The sequence below is a fragment of the Sander lucioperca genome, chromosome 4 (assembly GCF_008315115.2).
Source record: "Sander lucioperca isolate FBNREF2018 chromosome 4, SLUC_FBN_1.2, whole genome shotgun sequence".
Classification (NCBI taxonomy): Eukaryota; Metazoa; Chordata; class Actinopteri; order Perciformes; family Percidae; genus Sander; species Sander lucioperca.
The window spans coordinates 30,986,489-31,004,624 of NC_050176.1; the positions used below are offsets into that span (position 1 = coordinate 30,986,489).

Consider the following 18,136-nt stretch of genomic DNA (forward strand, 5'->3'; position numbering starts at 1 on the left):
ATTTATTGTTTTTTATTATTGTTATTGTAATTATTATTACTGTGATATTATAGTATTCACATTTTTATTTAGGCCTGTGTATTAATTTCAAAAAAAAATTCTCGCTTAGATTAAAATGATTTTCTTAGCATGCAGGATCACACACACACACGCACATCCTGCATGCTAAGAACAACAAACGGTATTACGCAGCAGCAGGCAGCTCCGTGACAGCAGGCTTTTGCTGAGTGGGGGCTGGTCTTTGTCGTCATTACTGCTCATATTTAATCAATGAGGAGGCAGCGGCCACGGGAAAACTGGCTGCTTCTGGTTTCCAGGCATAAATACAAAGCGGTGCCGGTCTGAGGGAAAAACGGGCACAAAGGAAAGCGGAGCACTCTGAGGTTTTAAAGCTGAAGACCAAGAGAGCCAGGTAACCAGCTGCTCTACTAAAACCACATAACAGATTTATTTTTTAACAGCGGGGCGGTGGGTGATGGTCAGTGCAGGGATTTAAATGTTGACCAAAAAGAACAGGCTGTATACATGTATTCGTACAGATCGCTGGAAATACAGTGAGAACAGCTTATTTCTACTGTAGTTGTCGGCGCTGTAAGCGACCGTAACGATCAGATAGGCAACATTATACTGAATAATAATATCCCACAGTTGTTCGTGTTGATAAGACACGCTGCACGAAACTGTGTGACCACACCGATCACATTAAATGTTAGTTACATTGATGTATCGTAGTGTGTTCTTAGTCTGCTCTGGCTGGAATAAGGTGGATTTGTGTTTTTCGCTTTATTTGTCCGCATTAAAATGTGTTTCGGATTTGCTGCGTCTCCATCACATGTTGTCTTTCGCAGACAATTAATCAGAGTAACTCAGTGAAGTTGTTCGCTTTGTTTCAAACTGCTGCCACTTTTTTTTTGCCACATCACAGTTACGTGGCAGTAAAGGATTTTCCCATATGAGTTGTCCAGCCACGCACTATATAGGATGACATCAAACACTTAGACCTTCTTTCTGTCTTCAGTCAGATTTTTCATATCTGTTAAAAGTTCTCATTTCATTATTTGCATTTTTGGTAGCCTACCACTTTCAAATAAGCCACATTTTATAAAGGGTTTATTTGTTACCATTAATTGTAACTAATGGCTGTATTAATGGTTAATAAATTACATTTCTAATGTTTTATAGGTCAGTTATAATCTACTAATAAAACATTAAGAAAGGTCAGGTTAGGTAAAGAGCTGCTTACTTGCCTACCCTCAGTATGTCATTGCTTTTTCACTTTCTAACAAGCGTGCACTTATAAATGTTAGTAAGTCAAAAAGATTTACAATCCATCAGGTCTGCAGGTATAAATGTTAACATTTGATAATAAAAAATAGATTTTGGCTTAAGTAAGTGATCAAACCGTCCAACCAGATTTTGTACAACCTGGCAATCCAAAAGTTGCCCTTATCACTGGCTCATAACAGATATATAAAGCATTAGCAAATGCTTTTTTGGCTCTCAATAAATTAGTTACAATTTATAAACTCTTTATAACAGAGGCTTATTAGAGTGGTAACCACATTTTATTTCTCAAGGCTTTCAAGGATGTGTTTTTCATGACAGAACTATATATAGTTAAAAAAATTGTTTATGTTCTCTATATCTCTGTGGTGATACTTTTCCTGCCATCATTGTGTAATTGAATGCCTTGAGCCTGTTGTGTGTATCTTTAGGAATACTACAATAGTCTCAGGGCACTCTTTATCTGCACCAGGGGACCATCCAGTGTGGTGTGTAGCACAGCTGTGAGGTGTCTGTGTGAGTGTGAGTGTGTGTGTGTGTGTGTGTGTGTGTGTGTGTGTGTGTGTGTGTGTGTGTGTGTGTGTTTGTGTGTGTGTGTGTGTGTGTGTGTGTGTGTGTGTGTGTGTGTGGTGCTTCCACTCAATCATCCCAGCTTGGGAAAATCAGAGCTGAGAGAGAAGTGTGGAATGTCTGGCCTTTGGCACGAAGCCCTCAGACTACACTGCATTGTTTTTCTTTGATGTAGAGATGTGTAATTACCATGGTAATACTCACATGGGACTAGAGTTGGGATGATCTGTCCGGTGTCTGGTCCGGTCCAGTGTAGGCCAACATTTGTCACTATGACACCTTCTGGCAAAATAAAAAGTAGTCTACATTAGCAACCTGTGCTGACGGCATTTTAGTTGGGGGCTAACGTTAGTAAAACTCTATTTAATGTAGAATAACCAATAGCTTAGCTTACTAACTTTCCAAGTAGTGTTGCCTAACACTGGTAATAAGCAATACGACAACAGGATTAACATAATGTTATGTTTGTTTATAAACCAACAAACTAGCGTAGCCGCTAGTGTCTGACAGCAATTTACCAGGCCGCCCAGAAAGTGCACCGGCCGGGCTTAAAGCAAATTGAAGATAGTGGCCAAACAGTAGAATTGCAACTTCCGGCCCCTTTACTAAGCCATTTGCCCCTCTGGGAACAAATAAAGTTCTACTTGACTTGACTTACTTGACTATAAGGTCTATGGTCTCAGTTAGACACGGCTGAGTCAAGTGTGACACCTAGTGGCAAAAATCTGGCTTAATATTCAAACGGTTTGACATTTTTTACAGCAGCCCAAGCCTACATGGGACTGATAAAGACAATGCAGATGTGAGTCTGGACCCAGCTGCAATGTCCACAATTAAAGAGAGAGGAAAGCTCTAAAGATGAAAGATGGGAAGTCAGACACACTCATTTAAGATTTTAAAAAGGCCACCGGCAGATGCACTGTATTGTTGATTGTCATTTCTAGGTCAGTGGTAGCCCCCTCCCTCCTCACTTCACCACCACCATGAGCCGCCTATCTACCCAAGGCCAGCCCACACATTAATCTGTGTGCAGTGGTGTAAAGCGTGGCGAAGTGGCATGTGGCGAGTGTATTAACCAGCCGTGGAATAATTACAAGCAACCAGGGCGGGATGCACAATCTGTCAGAGGGGCCAGTGTGTAAAGTAATCAAGGCTGTCTATGAATTAGATCTGCCATTTAAAATCAGTGTTGCTGCCTACGAATTTTTAGAATCAGGTGAATTTTTCACTGAAATGTGCTTTATTTTAAAGGTCAAGCCCAACATTAACAGATTCATTCTGAGTGAACACTGAATCATTGAAGCTATAATAGAGAGTTTTCTCATGAAAGGATGATAAGATGTTACAGTTTAAATGTTTCCTGTATTACAGTAAAGTGACACAATCATAGACCGTATAAAAGAAGTGGATGTAGCCACTGTGATGTCACCCATTGGTACCGGTTTGAAGCCTTGAGATCACCATCTTGTTTTTTGGAGCCAGAAGTGACCATATTTGGATGAGAGGGTGGAGCTAACGCTAACTAGCTAGCTTGGTTAGCAAGGTGCATCCGTAATTCACGTTAACTGTGATATTGATTTGGATTCTAATTTGGGCTAGTGAAAAACATACTTAAAACAAAATGTACTTACTGGTAAAAATGAACAGCTGACTCCTCAATGTCTTTTAGTACAACTAAAAGCTGAACAGGACATGTTTAGGCAACTAAAATATTACAATTAACTTTCATGAACTGAAATCACAGTGAAAGGGTGAAAGTTCTTAGACGAAAATACGGACAATGCCCAACGTCTTTTACTCTAAATGGGACCTTAATTTATTAAATGAACATCATGTAGCATTGAAGAAGACCTAAAACTAGCTATCTGACTAACCACCTCTTTTTGCAAACAGTGGAGTCACCCCTTGCTGGCCATTAGAAAGAAGGCAGGTTTGTGTGGCCGGGTTGGTTCAGTGGGTAGAGCAGGCACACATATACTGAGAGGCTTATGCCTCACCACAGAGGTCCAGGGTTCAAGACTGACCTGTGACGATTTCCTGCATGTCTTCCCCCTTTCTCACCTGTCCTATCAATTAAAGGTGGAAAAACCTCCCCAAAAAAATCTTTGAAAGAAGGCAGGTTTGAGGCACTTCCAATTGGCTTCACTTTTTAGACCCGGAGGCTACGTACACTTCTTTTATACAGTCTGTCTATAAACACAATTTTCTGGCCTTATTTGAGTTTTTTAGTGAACAGTAAAAGCCTAAAACTGCTTGGTCATCCCATTTCTGGAAGTAGAGTTGGGATTTTTTGTACAACCTCACCTACTCCCAAGGTGCATAGAGAAGGGATATACTGTAGTGAAAAGGTCAAAACAGCAGTAACACTATGTAAAGAACCCATTGCAAACACATTACAATGGGTTTAAATGATGACCCTTGTTGCTGGAATTTTGACCAAAACTATTAAGATATTTGCCCGTGTCTGTAACTGTGCCTGCATGTTTGTTGAAGTGTCTCTTTACTAAAATGTCACGATCAGACAAGATGATTAGCCCTTTATCCACATATACGCTCACTCAAGTGCACTGTATGAAAGTAGACAGATGAGCAGGAAACTCAAGCTTACATATCTTAATTTTCAGATATCAGATACACATCTTTACATAATAGCAGGACTTCTCTCTTTTTCTGTCAAGGAAGTTGATGTGCCACTGATTCAAATAGTCCCAAATAACTGCTAAAATGATTTATGAGGAAAAATGTGTTTCGAAAAGGGAAACCTCTGTGTGAAATGAACAGCTGCCTCCTGGGGTAGTGCATATATTTCACACCCTATTTGCATTTTTTACCTTACTGTAATTACATGATGGTTTTCTCTATTACTCACAGGACATTTCCTAATTTGGACTTCACAAACATGATCTTTCATCATAAGTGTCCTTGACAGTGATTTGGAAACTATGATTCTGGGAATCCAACTGATGATTAACAATGTTGTTGAACTGTGTTTTTTAATATTTAGTATTCATGGCTAAGGTAAGATAAGTTTTTAGAGAAAGAGACAGAACTGGAATTGAAACATGGCTTTATTTGGCGGATACAGTTCAGTGTGAGGTCTAGCAGTATATGTTGAGTACAACAAGTGCAGACTGAAGTCTTTTAGGATTGTGCAATATGGATACATTAATCTATTGTTATCTCTGCCAAGGAGGTAGTGTTTTCGGTTCGGTTTTCTTAGTTTGTCAGCAGGATTATGGAAAAAACGGTTTTCATGACACTTGGTGGAAGGGTGTAGCATGGGTCAAGAAAGAAGTCATATTTTGGAGCGAATTCAGATCATGAGGCCGATACACAAATAATTTTCCCCATAACATTGTGAGGTAGGGCATGGCCTTGGCAGAGGTCTGTGCTCTCCAAGTGCCCTTCTAGTTACATATCTTTGTATGTTACGATATACTGATATAGTACATTTTCTGGATTAGATATATGGCAAATCAAGAAACCAAATCATGTAGAAATCCGATATTGCCACAAAGAAATTCTGCTCGATTGGCTACATCAGACAGATTTATATTGTTTTTCAATATATATTGTCATATTGCTACTTCTAACAGAAACACCTGCCATTAAATCTGTGCCATGTCTTACCCACATTCAGGACGACAGTCATGAAGTCAGATTAGATGACCTGTGTGTTGACCTGTCCAGATTAGCAGGTTTAACTCACATCTGTGTTTGAGGTCAGAGATCATTCAAGACTCTGGTAGACTTTGAAACAGGTTATAGAGATTTACGGAAGTCCCTGTATATGTCCCTTTAGTTTGACTGGTTCCTACTTCAACTTATGTTATCCCCAGACATGTTTTCTTGCAACTCTGGATTTTGGTTTCCTCTCTGACTCTCTTTGTCAGCTCTTGTGACTTCTCCAGCTGAGTTGTCAAAATTGACAACTTGCTTATGACACAGTTTACCAAAAGTCAAAGTTAAATCAAGGTTAAAAATAAGCGGAGATGGAAACTATCCTCTGTCAAAGTAATGTGTATGTTAGTGCACATACATGTACATGCCAATCAGAGGAAGATGAATGATTTCATATATGTATAATATTCAAATCCACTGAATCCTTTCTGCTGTGTGATCTCAACCTGTTGGAAACATAAGTGTGTATTTTGCACATAGTGCCATATGCACTGTCCTGTGTCCTGTGTTGCTGTGGTAACAAAGCGGGGAATGTGTGTATATTGTGTAACAACAGGGTATCACCGTCTTACTTCAGAGGACTTGGTGTTGTTGCTGGAAAAACAGACCCATTTCATATTAAAGGCTCTTAGATAATAGTTATAGCAGTGTACATAAAAAACGACCGCTTACTATTGTTAGTAAATTTCTCCACTGGCTTGGAACATCTTCTGAATAGACTCCCACTGTGTTATTCTCACACACAGCTGTCCATACATTCACAGCAATCAGCCTTGTGTACAGGAAAAACAAGGTTGCTTGTGTATTCTTCACTCTGAATGTTTGTGTCATTGAACAATTTCAGTAACATTTGAGATGTGCAATAATAAATCATTTCTTATTTGTGTTTAGTCTGTTCTCTGACAGAAAAACAGGGTTGTGGAGCGCTTTGGTAGCAGATTGGTTACAGCGCATGCAGCTGTAAATGTGGGTCATATAAGGAAGAATTCCAATAAGCAAATATATGGTAAATATCGCCATTCATTTTGTGAACTGTGAATATTTTTCAAGATTAGTAATGCTGTTTACGCCAAATTCCTACCCTACATATGTTATGTGGAAAATTCTTGCAAAAACAAAACAGCCTCTCCTCTCTACCAGCGGTGAATACACTAATTATTATGCAATGACGTCATCCGACCTTGACGATGACGTCTGCGATCTACATTCTTTCTAAATTTCAATCAGTATTTTGATGTCGGGAATATGATTTATTTTATTGACAGTTTGGGGAAATGTCCAGCCCCCTGGCCACTAAGCTTTCTGAAAATGTATGCTATGTATGATAGCCTATTATTGTAGCTGAACAAAAACACCAAGGTTCTTAAAATACTGCTTACATTTGTTCAAATTGACAACAATATTAGGGCATGCCAAAATCATCTGTGTGTCTGAAAAAAACCTTTAGACCCCAGAGGGTTAAGAATCACATGGGGTGTAGTTATAATTATCATTTATTTTGTACCTCAGCATAGTTAAAAAAAAAAAAAAGGTTGTATCTATCTTAATGAATGACGGAACACCTGCAGCCGCTGTGGAGTTTATATTGTTTATACATGTCCACGTTGTATGCTTTGGTGATGTTTATTTTGGCTAATTCTGAAAGTAGTTTCAGGCTATTTAATGTATGTAGCCAAGGTGTCCATAGCTCTTTTTAAGTCATCTTTTCTGGTTATTTTTAGTGAGGAAGGTGGTTGTATATTTAAACTTAATAAACAGTTGTATGTGCAGGCTGCAAAGTGTTTCTATAAAAATGGAATTTATTTTCAACTTGTATATAAGTTGACATTTAATGCAATCTTTTTATTGCCTAAAGATGTTTTTTTTAATTTTAAAAGGATCTCATCATAACCCCTCCCCTTTTAAATGTAACGCAGTAACGTTTACTCAGTACATTTTAACTGACCTACATTTACATTTTTACTTAAGTACTTTTATTTTTCCTTAAGTAAAATGTATTTACAGTAACAGTACTTTTACTTGAGTACAATATTCTAGTCCTCTTTCCACCTCTGCCAGGGTAATCATTTGTTTGCACAATGCATTGTCTTTTGTTTACAAAATATGGATATGATATGGATATTATCTTTGAACAAGATAATAACTTGTATGCAAATGGTGGATCGGATATCTTGACACAAGACATTATCACATTCACACAAAATAATATATTATGCCCAGAAGCTGGGATCAGTAGCTGAAAAATACCCAACAGGCAGGGACATGTTACAGGAGTGCAGAAGGTAACATGAGCCACCCAACCAGCAGTGTGTGCATTCATGAGTTACTTCACAGTATGTTATGTTATCATTTTTTCAAGGTATGTAATGTGTCATTTGTAGAACATATCAACTCAAAAATATGTTGAGTTAGATTTCTTACACTCAATATTCTTTTGTATGAGCGCCTGTCGCCTGCTCACTTCGTGTCATAATGGGGCCATTTTTAACTTGGGTCCTTTTCTTTATTTTGCCAACAGACTCCATCGAAGAGGATCTTGGACGGCATGCAAAGTTGTGAAATTTCCTCAGATAGCACTGATGATCCTCTTAGTAGCGACCTACGCACTCATCGGCAGCCTCGAATAGTAGTGATTGGTGCTGGCTTGGCCGGCCTTGCTGCAACTAAGATCCTACTGAAAAACGGCTTCACGGATGTCACTGTCCTAGAGGCATCAGACCACATCGGCGGGAGAGTTCACAGTGTTCAGCTTGGTAAGAGGACGCACTGCGATACATCAACCAATGTGTCCCTGAGCAAGACACTTAACCCCTATTTGCTCCAGAGGCGTACAACCTCTGATATATAGCAATTGTAAGCCGCTTTGGATAGAAGCGTCAGCTAAATGACATGTAATGTACCTCAAACTTTGTGCTACACTTGTTTATGAATAACACCTACACAATGTAACTGTGATTTGTGCAACACACTTATTCTGTACAATACCTCTGCCTTTTCATTTTTCAAAACATACAGCAATTTCATGGGTTTAATAGACTTTCCTCTTTAGCTATGAGCATTATTTTAGCTCAGTTGTCCAAAAATTCATCAAGAAAGTACTAATGAAAAAGCACAATAAAGGGGTAACAAACAGCAACATCAGGGGAACTTTAAGTAATAGCTCGACATATTGAAAGCTTTTTTGCAGAGGTTAAACTTCCAGGAAGTTACTGTTTACTAATTGATAACTCCCTGCTGAGCCACAACATGTCAATTACAGTTTGTTTTTTGTATTCAAATAACAAGATATAACGTGTTAATCAGTGAGGTTTAGAGGTGCTGAAGGACAGATTTTGTTATCTTTGGACAGAGCCAGACTATGCTAAGTTGCTAACTCACTCCTGGCTGTAGCTGCATATTTAGCGTACAGGCTTGAGAGTGGTCAAACTATTTCTTTAAGACCATCAGTATGTGGGTTTATAGTAATCATTTCCCATAGTTTCTTAGTAACAATGTAAGTGTTTTTACATACCACTGTAATGCAGAGAAGTGAACTGTTCAGTAGCTGGGTAGCTCAACGGATATTGTTTTTGCGTTTCCCTGTGTGCACAAGACAAATTGCACACTTGAGAACAAGTGTTTCTTCCAAGCATCAATTTCACATTTTTCTCAGCTAGATTCACACAAAGCACTATTTGCCTCCTGATACAAGAACAAAGAATCTTCTGATACAAGCTGCAGGAACAGTATTTTCTAATCTGCCTCTTTCATATTTAAAATTAACTTTGATTAGTAAGTACTGTTCATATTAACTTAGAATACTGTCCAATCAGCCAGCCAGACATTCACGCTTAGTTTCCCTAAATAAACGGAATTAATGCACTTGGGTGCATGTCTAGTTCCAAGGTAAATAATAGTAATACAAATAATAAAGATGCCTGACAAATTCTTTCAACTGGCAAGAACAAACCAGTTGCGCGGATACTGTATGCACATAAAAGAGGTCACGTGTAAAACATAATACATACTGCACTGTTAAATGTAAACTTGTATGTGAGGCACACGGATAATTGAGGATAATTGTGTCTGTTATATAAATGCCTGTTTATGTGCTTATGTAATCATAGAAATATTTTTCCATAACTGGCCCATTTTTTATTATATAAATGAATATTAAAAATATGCCATCAGCAAAGTATTAAATGAATGGTATTCAAGTGGGCTTAGTGCAGTAGGTTCATTGAGTTGACCTCCTTCTTTAACTGTCCAATTATCTAACACTCAAGTGTGATTGTGCCTTAACAAAGCAGACTGCGGCAATGCAGATTTCAAAGAGATCCATTTTTTTTTTTCAAACTCACACTGATCTGTGTTTCTTTTCTTCTTCTTTTTTCATAGGAAAAGCAACTTTGGAGCTTGGAGCCACCTGGATCCATGGTGCCAATGGGAACCCAGTGTACCACCTGGCAGAGGACAACGGGCTGCTGGAGCACACCACAGATGGAGAGAGGAGCGTGGGACGCATCAGCCTGTACACCAAGAATGGTGTGGCTCACTACCAGACCAACATCGGGAAGAGGATCCCCAAGGACCTGGTGGAAGAGTTCAGTGACCTGTACAACGAGGTGAGGGGACACATGCACACAGAGACACACGTGAATGAATGCATGCATGGACAAGAGCACAGAGATACTGCCTCACATCAAAATATGTTTATGTAAGTTCAATTATGTCGCATAGTAACCAGTAGTAACCTCCTAAAAAACGGATGCTATGCATCCTAAATATTGTTGAAGCTTTATTCTCATCTGAAGTTACCACTGATATAAAGTGTAAATATGTTGGGCTGAATTGGGGGAAATGTGTATGAAATGATACACAAAGATATCTAGAATATTTCCACTTGATAGAACAGTGCATAAAAACATGGAGACCTGAGTTAGAAAATGTCTATCCGTACAGTATAAACATCCTGCAGCTTCAATAAAGGCTGATAATGTAGAATATATAAGAGGTTGTCAGACAGTGTACATTAAGATGATTTGAACAAACTTGAAGGGGAAATACAAGCCACTGCTAACATTCATCATAACACTATTAAATACTATCTTCAGCCATCTTGAGGTGAAGTAAAATATGCTGACTTTAATAAGGAATGGCCATTTTCGTTGGTCCAGTTTTCTGCTCTGTGCTCTCTGGCAGCCCGTTAGAGAATGATTATTATAGTTTAAGTAGGTCACGTCTGGAAAAGCATTTACAGAGAGGAAGTATGGAACATGATCTTAGGTCCAAAATGATCCACCCATGCTGTGTCCTTGTGATAAATCTTCTTCATGAACGTTCACAACCCAAACCCTAACACCTTTACAAACAGTTTCAACATCCTAAAGACTAGATAGGTTCTTGCCTTGTCGACATTAATTAGCCCTGTTTAGTCATCTTGTCTACCTTGCTCCAGTTTTCTTTCAGCCATTTAAAATCTTCATCATGCTTTATGTGTATGTTGTCTATATTGTAAAGCTCTTTGAAATTAATTTGCTACTTTGGGGTATATTAATAAAGTTGACTTGACTAGAATTACAAAGCTTACTTTACTTACTTTCCTTTTCTATAAATCTGTTTAAATATTTCTTTTCCCCGATTAATCATTTGGTCAATAAAACGTCAGAATAACAAAAACACCCGTCAAAATTTCCCCAAAGCCCAAGTTGACAAATTCAGATTGTTTCTTTAATTTATTTATTTATTCAATGTTTATTTTGTATAGGGACATGTATGTAGCATAAACCAATGCCACACACCACAGCATTTATAGCCTAAGCTAGATCATTCAAAACACAAACTCAACAATAGGTGCGTGAATTAAAAACACAAGATTCAGGACTCAACAAGAAAATACAGACAAAACAATACAAGACACAAACCAATATAATAAAGCACTGACCAACAGCCCAAAAATACTCGACTGCATTTCTTTTTAAAGAGCTTTGTGATTTGTGCTGCCTGTGGGGTTTCTCCATCATGCTGCAGTTCACCATTTGAAACAATCAAGTACTGACCCGATCTGCCCTGAACTGAACTAAACTAGTGGGTTTTTTTTCTTCCCTCTGCTTTCTTGACATCCTTCCTCATTCTTCTTCCTCCTGATTACTCTCCATCTCACCACCCTTTAGGTGTACGAGCTGACTCAGGAGTTTTTCCAGAATGGGAAGCCAGTTTGTGCTGAGAGCCAGAACAGCGTCGGCGTCTTTACACGAGACGTGGTGCGCAAAAAGATCATGTTGGATCCTGATGATTCCGAGAGCACCAAGAAGCTCAAACTGTCAATGCTTCAACAGTACCTCAAGGTGTGTGTGTGTCTGTGTGTCTGTGTGTCTGTGTGTCTGTGTGTAGTTAGTATACAAACCCACAAATCCCTTGGAATGAGAAAGCAGATATTGGTCTAACCTGTATGCCTGCTGGCTGGCACTAATATGCCAAGAGTTAATTAGACTTATACTATTGATTATAAACATTAGGTTTCCAATTACATAGCAATTATGAGCTTTTATTTATTATTTACTTCCTCCTAACCTATAATCCATGTAGATATCCAATGACAAATAATCAGGCTCAGGGTTTGTAATTTCAAGCAGAGCTGTTCATTTTCCTACCACACAGTTGAGACCTGTGGTTTACTCATATCTTTTCTTTTTTACAGCTTTTACTCTAGGAGCAACTAATGATGACTATTTTCTTTATTAACCGTTTAGTTAGAAAATAGTGAAAAATGGCTGACACAAATTCCCAGATCCCATGGTGATGCGAGTTTTTTTTTTTTCCAACAGCCCAAAAGGAAAACATTTAATTTTCAATTATATCAAACAGAGAAAAGCAGAAAATCGTCACATTTGAGAAGATGCCACCAGCTACTGTTTGACATGTTTGCTTGATAAACAACTTATGACATTAACTAATATAAACCTACAGTCAGCAGCCTATTAGCTTAGCACAAAAACTTAAAACAGGGGGAAACAGCTAGCCTGGCTCTGTCCGACGGCAACAAATATCTGCCTACCAGCCTCACTGATAACATGTTATATCTGGCTTATTTAATCCATACAAAACATAATTGGAAAAACAACAATTCTGTTTTAAGGTGGGTTATGTGTTGGACTATTTCTTGGCCGGGAGCGGGTATTTTCTGGAGTCTCTGCTGGTTTTATGCCAACTGCTCAGAGCCAGAAAGCGAAAAAGCTCCTAAAATGTCAAAGCATTGCTTTTAATGACTAATCTATGATGAACAGCTAATTAATTAATCATGTCGTCTTGGCACTAAATTATATAACTCATTGTAAACTCATGATGTAAAGTGAAAATTAAAGTAATTGTTAGAGGAAATCAACATTGAAGGTTATTGTTTCTTTTGTTTTTTGGTCTGACAGAGGTCATAAAAAACATCTAAGAGCTAAAACTGCCCCCCCCCCCCCTCGTGATTATTGTCCGCATGAGGCCACCCACCTTAATTGAAGCTTTGTCTCTTATATCAACAGCCATTTCATTAATATATTCATGCAAGTGCTACATTAGTGCTATATTCATTTGAGTGCTCCTGCCCACACACAAAGAATCAGGAAACAGAGCACGTAGGGAACTGCAGCAGAGAACCTACGGTGACACATTAGCTATTAGCTAACTGCTACCATGCTAGCTCACGATTTAATGAGGCAGAAGCAGTAACATATTTTTGCTTTTCAATAACACGGCACCAGTATGTGTGCTCTGAATAAAACATTTTTAAAGCAGTGAAATCATGCTGATTTGTTCAGAGCTGTAGCTGTAGAGATGAATTGTTGACATACCTACAGTATGAATTCAATGGGATTTACTGGAGTTGATTCAAAATACCAGGAGCGCGTTTGCAAAAAGATGAAAATGTTGTCTTTGGGTGGGGTTCAGGTAATTAGGCAGCAGGTAATGTGGTGGAAATATAATTAAATGTTTAATATAACAGGTGATCTGTGATAATTAAGAGGGGCATCTGCCCTGAGCAGTAGCAAGAAGATAATCCCCCCCCCACCCTTTGGAGTCCAGACACTGGTGGCGGTGGTGGCTGATGATTCTGATGAGACTGGCGGTGATGGAGGTGAAGGGGCACTTTCGCATTTGTGACAATTTGCACTGAAATGACAGCTGACAGCAACAGAGAGAACCTGTTTTAGCGCAACAGCCGTGAATTTACCGCACGCACAACAGCCGCATAAATGTACTAAAGGCAGAGAGAGAATCATATTCAAACAGAGGCAGCGGCAGTATGATAGGCCAACAATGTAGGTGTGTTGCTGTGCTATTGGATAGATGAGATCAACTGCTGTGACCAGCTGATGAGAACAGCTGATGTCATGATTGACAGAGGAGTGAAAGGCAGGATGCATGAGAAACACAACTACAGGCCTAAGCATGCACAAGGATAGTCTTCCTGACTGAACTTATGCTATAGCTTCATTTTTCCTGTTTCAGGTGGAGAGTTGTGAAAGCAGCTCTCCCAGTATGGATGAGGTGTCTCTGAGTGAGTTCGGCGAGTGGACAGAGATCCCCGGTGCACATTATGTCATTCCTGAAGGTTTCATGAAGGTTGTGGAGCTCCTAGCCCAGGACATCCCCTCTCGCACCGTCAGCCTTAGCAAACCGGTCCGCTGCATCCACTGGAACCACTCAGCCCAGCATCAGGAGGTGATCACCAAGAGCAGCGACACCCACCAGGACAACAATCACAATGAAAACAACCACGGCTGCCAACCTCGCCAAGACCCTCTCATCCTGGGTCACCCCATTTACGTGGAGTGCGAGGACGAGGAGTGGATCACGGCCGACCATGTGATCGTAACAGCTTCTCTGGGTGTCCTGAAGCAGAACCACGAGGCCATGTTCTCCCCCTCTCTGCCTGAGGACAAAGTGCTCGCCGTCGAGAAGCTGGGCATCAGCACCACCGATAAGATATTCTTAGAGTTCGAAGAGCCCTTCTGGAGCCCGGAGTGCAACAGCATCCAGTTTGTGTGGGAGGATGAGGCTCAGCTAGAACAGCTGGCCTACCCTGAAGAGCTGTGGTATAAGAAGATCTGCAGCTTTGATGTCCTCTACCCGCCCGAGCGCTACGGCTACATGCTGAGCGGCTGGATCTGCGGGCAGGAGGCGCTGTACATGGAGCGCTGCGATGACGAAACAGTGGCAGAGACCTGCACTGAGCTGCTGAGGCGCTTCACAGGTCAGCACGCCCATACACAAGGAAACAGAGCTTTGTATTTTGGGCACATGTTACCCATCATACAGCTTTTCTTTTGTGTTTTCTAGGTTGATATCCACACAGGAATAATTCCTTTGTGTCTCATTTATTCCCACTGTAACTGTTTTATTCAATCATTATTTAACCGAGGACGATTTCAAAAATATTCTTTATAAAAGATTCTTTTATAAGTCTGACTTCTGTAGATTTGTATGACAGAGAGAGATCAACTTCCGTCTTCAAACTCTCTCACAAAGAATGAATAATCTTAAACTAACACAATAGCATTGGAAGGCTGTGGCTGAGCTCAGTGACTCATACAAACTTGACGTGACTTGGTTGGGTCATTGCATTACATATAAAAGGAAATGACATAAGCTTCAGCTGTGATGTAAGTTCCATGACAAAAGGATGACAGATAATAGAGCAGTCTGTTTTTGTGTCCAGTTTTTGTGTCCAGTGAGCAGTGGCTAACTTGTCCGGTGTCACTGCCACAAAAGCAACACTGAGCAGAAGGATTGGTCATATGTTAGATAAGATGAAGAAACACAAACACACACAAAGGTGTCACACATGGGTGCTTTTTCTCTGAGGCTTATCCAATGTTGCTACTACTCGTTACCTAAAACGCATCACATTTTTGCGCAACAGAGGCTTTTTTCCTGCTTCAAGGTGCTTCATTGCATGACTACAGGTTGACTCATTGTTTAGGAATAGATGAGGAATGTGCCGATACTGTAGGAAGGACTCATTTTTTCCGCGGTAGAGGCAACCTCTCTGGTAAAGGGATTGCCTCAGAAATAGGTCACAGTGTGAGTGCAGCGACGGTGACTATCATTTCATGATGAGGTCAGTGGACTTCCTATAGATTGCAGACTGTAAATCGCACAGAGAAACTGCGCGCACACATGCACACACACACACACACACACACACACACACACACACACACACACACACACTTGCACATAACACCACGCACACCATGCATTCCTCATTAAGGTCATGGTGGTTTAATCCCCTCAGCTGTTGATTTAATTACATATAGACTCGCTGGTGCCTTTCTGCTCACAGAGGGTCACGAGTTGATTAGAGTTGGCAGATTGGACGTCCCAGTAAAAGGCCTTAACTCAAAGCCGCCACATTCTTAGTGGGAACTGGTTTGATTCTGTAATGCAGTGAATTTTGTCGACACCAGACTGTCCATGACCGTCATTAAGTTTCTGCCGCTACTATCTGTACTGACTCCCTCTCTGTCCATCTGTCCACAGGGAACCCCAACATTCCTAAGCCCTGGCGTGTCCTGCGCTCCTCGTGGGGCAGTAACCCTTTCATCCGAGGCTCCTACTCCTTCACCAGGGTGGGATCCAGCGGTGGGGACTGTGAGAGGCTGGCCATGCCGCTGCCTTATGCCAACAGCACCAAGGCTCCGGTAAGACCACCATCAGACAACACAGGGGGTGGACAAAATAATAAAAACACTACCATTTAATGCAATTCAGTAGCCCTGAAAATAATTACCCTTGTAAAGGTTTTACTGTTAGATTGTGTCAGAAAGGTATTAGACTCACATTAATGATGATTGTGGTTAGTGTTGCTACAGCATTATTTTGTTGCACGTTTCTGCTATTTTGTCCACCACACTGTATGGTGTATAGTGCAATTAATAATTCAAATTAAGATGAAAAGGGTACATTTTTCTCTTGCATTGGGGAACAGTCTCTGAAATAAATTATGAAACAAAGTAAAAATATATAAAAATATTACAATAAAAAAAAAAAATTAAAGGTCTGTAATTTCCTAATAATTTAATAAGGTTTTCTGTAAAGAACTACGCAATGTGTTACTAATTTAAGGGAAAATTAAGGCAAATTTCTGAGACGTTATTTGAGTTTAGCTAGTTGTGGTGAGTTTCTAACTAGTTGTTGATTCTCAGAGGAATTTTCATTCCAATGCTCCATTTAAACCCAACTAAATATTCATTGCACTCTGGATGTTGTAGAAAATTTTAGCAGTTAAGTACCTTTACAGCAGTATCTTCACTGTTGTTTACACTCCCTGCACGCACTCTGAAAGCATCTGTAATGCGGCCGTGTCATCACTGCCATGTCACATCGCAGCACATGCAGAGCAAATACAGCTGGTATCAGGGGGGTAATGAAGGCTGTTTTCTGGCCAGCAGTCTACATCATGAAACCTGATGTGTTCTGGCTGAAGGGGAGAAGGGCCGGGGGGGATTTGTGTGCGCTCACTTGACACTGTTGAAGGAATGGCATGACCTCTCCGCTGCAGTCCTTCACCCTGTCAAACTGAAATCTAAAGGCCTCAGGAAAATTACCACAACCTCTTACATGTAGAGCAATAACAAGGGAATCTGTGACGGAAATGAAAAATCATGTTGCTCAAGCAGCCAAAAATATGTCAGGATGAATGACACAGACGGCTCTTGTTCTGAATCTGGTTTTCTTCTCTCAAATCTTTAAACCTTTGCTCCCCTCCTCCTTCCTCAGCCTCTACAGGTCCTGTTTGCTGGAGAGGCCACCCACAGAAAATACTATTCCACTACCCATGGTGCTTTGCTGTCAGGACAGAGAGAGGCCACTCGTCTAATAGAGATGTACCAGGACTTGCACAGAGCTGAAACCACAAAGCCTAATATGTAAAATAAAACGAACCTCTGACTAGTGAAAAAAGAAATACAAAACTGTTGAGTTTTAAGCTTTTTATCTTGATGATTAAGTTACACTTAAAAGCATAACTCGGGCATTATTACATTAATACGTTTGTTTTTATTGTACTGTAGATTCAAATCATGCTACATTTTTATCTAAGATTTACTGTTCAAAGGTTGCCAATGGTGCTGTCATTTCTTGTCTTTATCATTCTGTCATGTTTTTTTAATCATTAATTTAATGTTTATAACAACAGCATCTGTAATTTAAATTGTTTTTGTAAGTGCCTTCTGTACGTACTTATTTCAAAAATAATGAAAATGCTAAATAAAAATTGAGAAAGTTTTAACAAAATAAAAGTTCTATCATCATCTAACAAGACCAGTTAAGTCTTCTTAATTCATTCAAATATTAAACACACTAGTGGTAGCCATCAGATATCTCCTCTTCATCCACTTCTGTCCCAGTGAATATTTTCCAGAAAAGTAAAACCTCAGGCAAGAGCTGTTTCCATACAATCACCCTTCATGAGAGCAAGGCAGAAAGGGAGTGCACATAGAAAGAAAAGCTACAATGCTATAATGTATAATGGATGGTGTTAGAAATAAACTCAACCCAGTCCTCACTTCTGTTGGACAACAGTGTTGATCCTCTTCTTCAGTGGCAAACACCATCAGAGGCTGAAAAG

General features: G+C 39.8%; 1 protein-coding gene across 2 annotated transcripts; it reads left to right on the forward strand.

Annotated features, from left to right (window-relative positions):
- The first annotated feature begins 205 nt into the window (after positions 1–205).
- smox (spermine oxidase) lies at positions 206–17,489 on the forward strand. Of its 2 annotated transcripts, XM_031276757.2 has the most exons (8): positions 272–412; positions 6,427–6,541; positions 8,054–8,288; positions 9,913–10,139; positions 11,688–11,861; positions 14,014–14,758; positions 16,048–16,208; positions 17,287–17,489. In XM_031276757.2, exons 2-8 carry the CDS (start codon positions 6,539–6,541, stop codon positions 17,437–17,439), a joined length of 1,698 nt encoding a protein of 565 aa, XP_031132617.1. In that variant the 5' UTR covers positions 272–412; positions 6,427–6,538; the 3' UTR covers positions 17,440–17,489. The 2 variants fall into 2 exon arrangements, with proteins under 2 accessions (XP_031132618.1, XP_031132617.1); XM_031276758.2 differs by lacking the exon at positions 6,427–6,541 and having other exon boundaries at positions 206–412.
- The last annotated feature ends 647 nt before the right edge of the window (positions 17,490–18,136 follow it).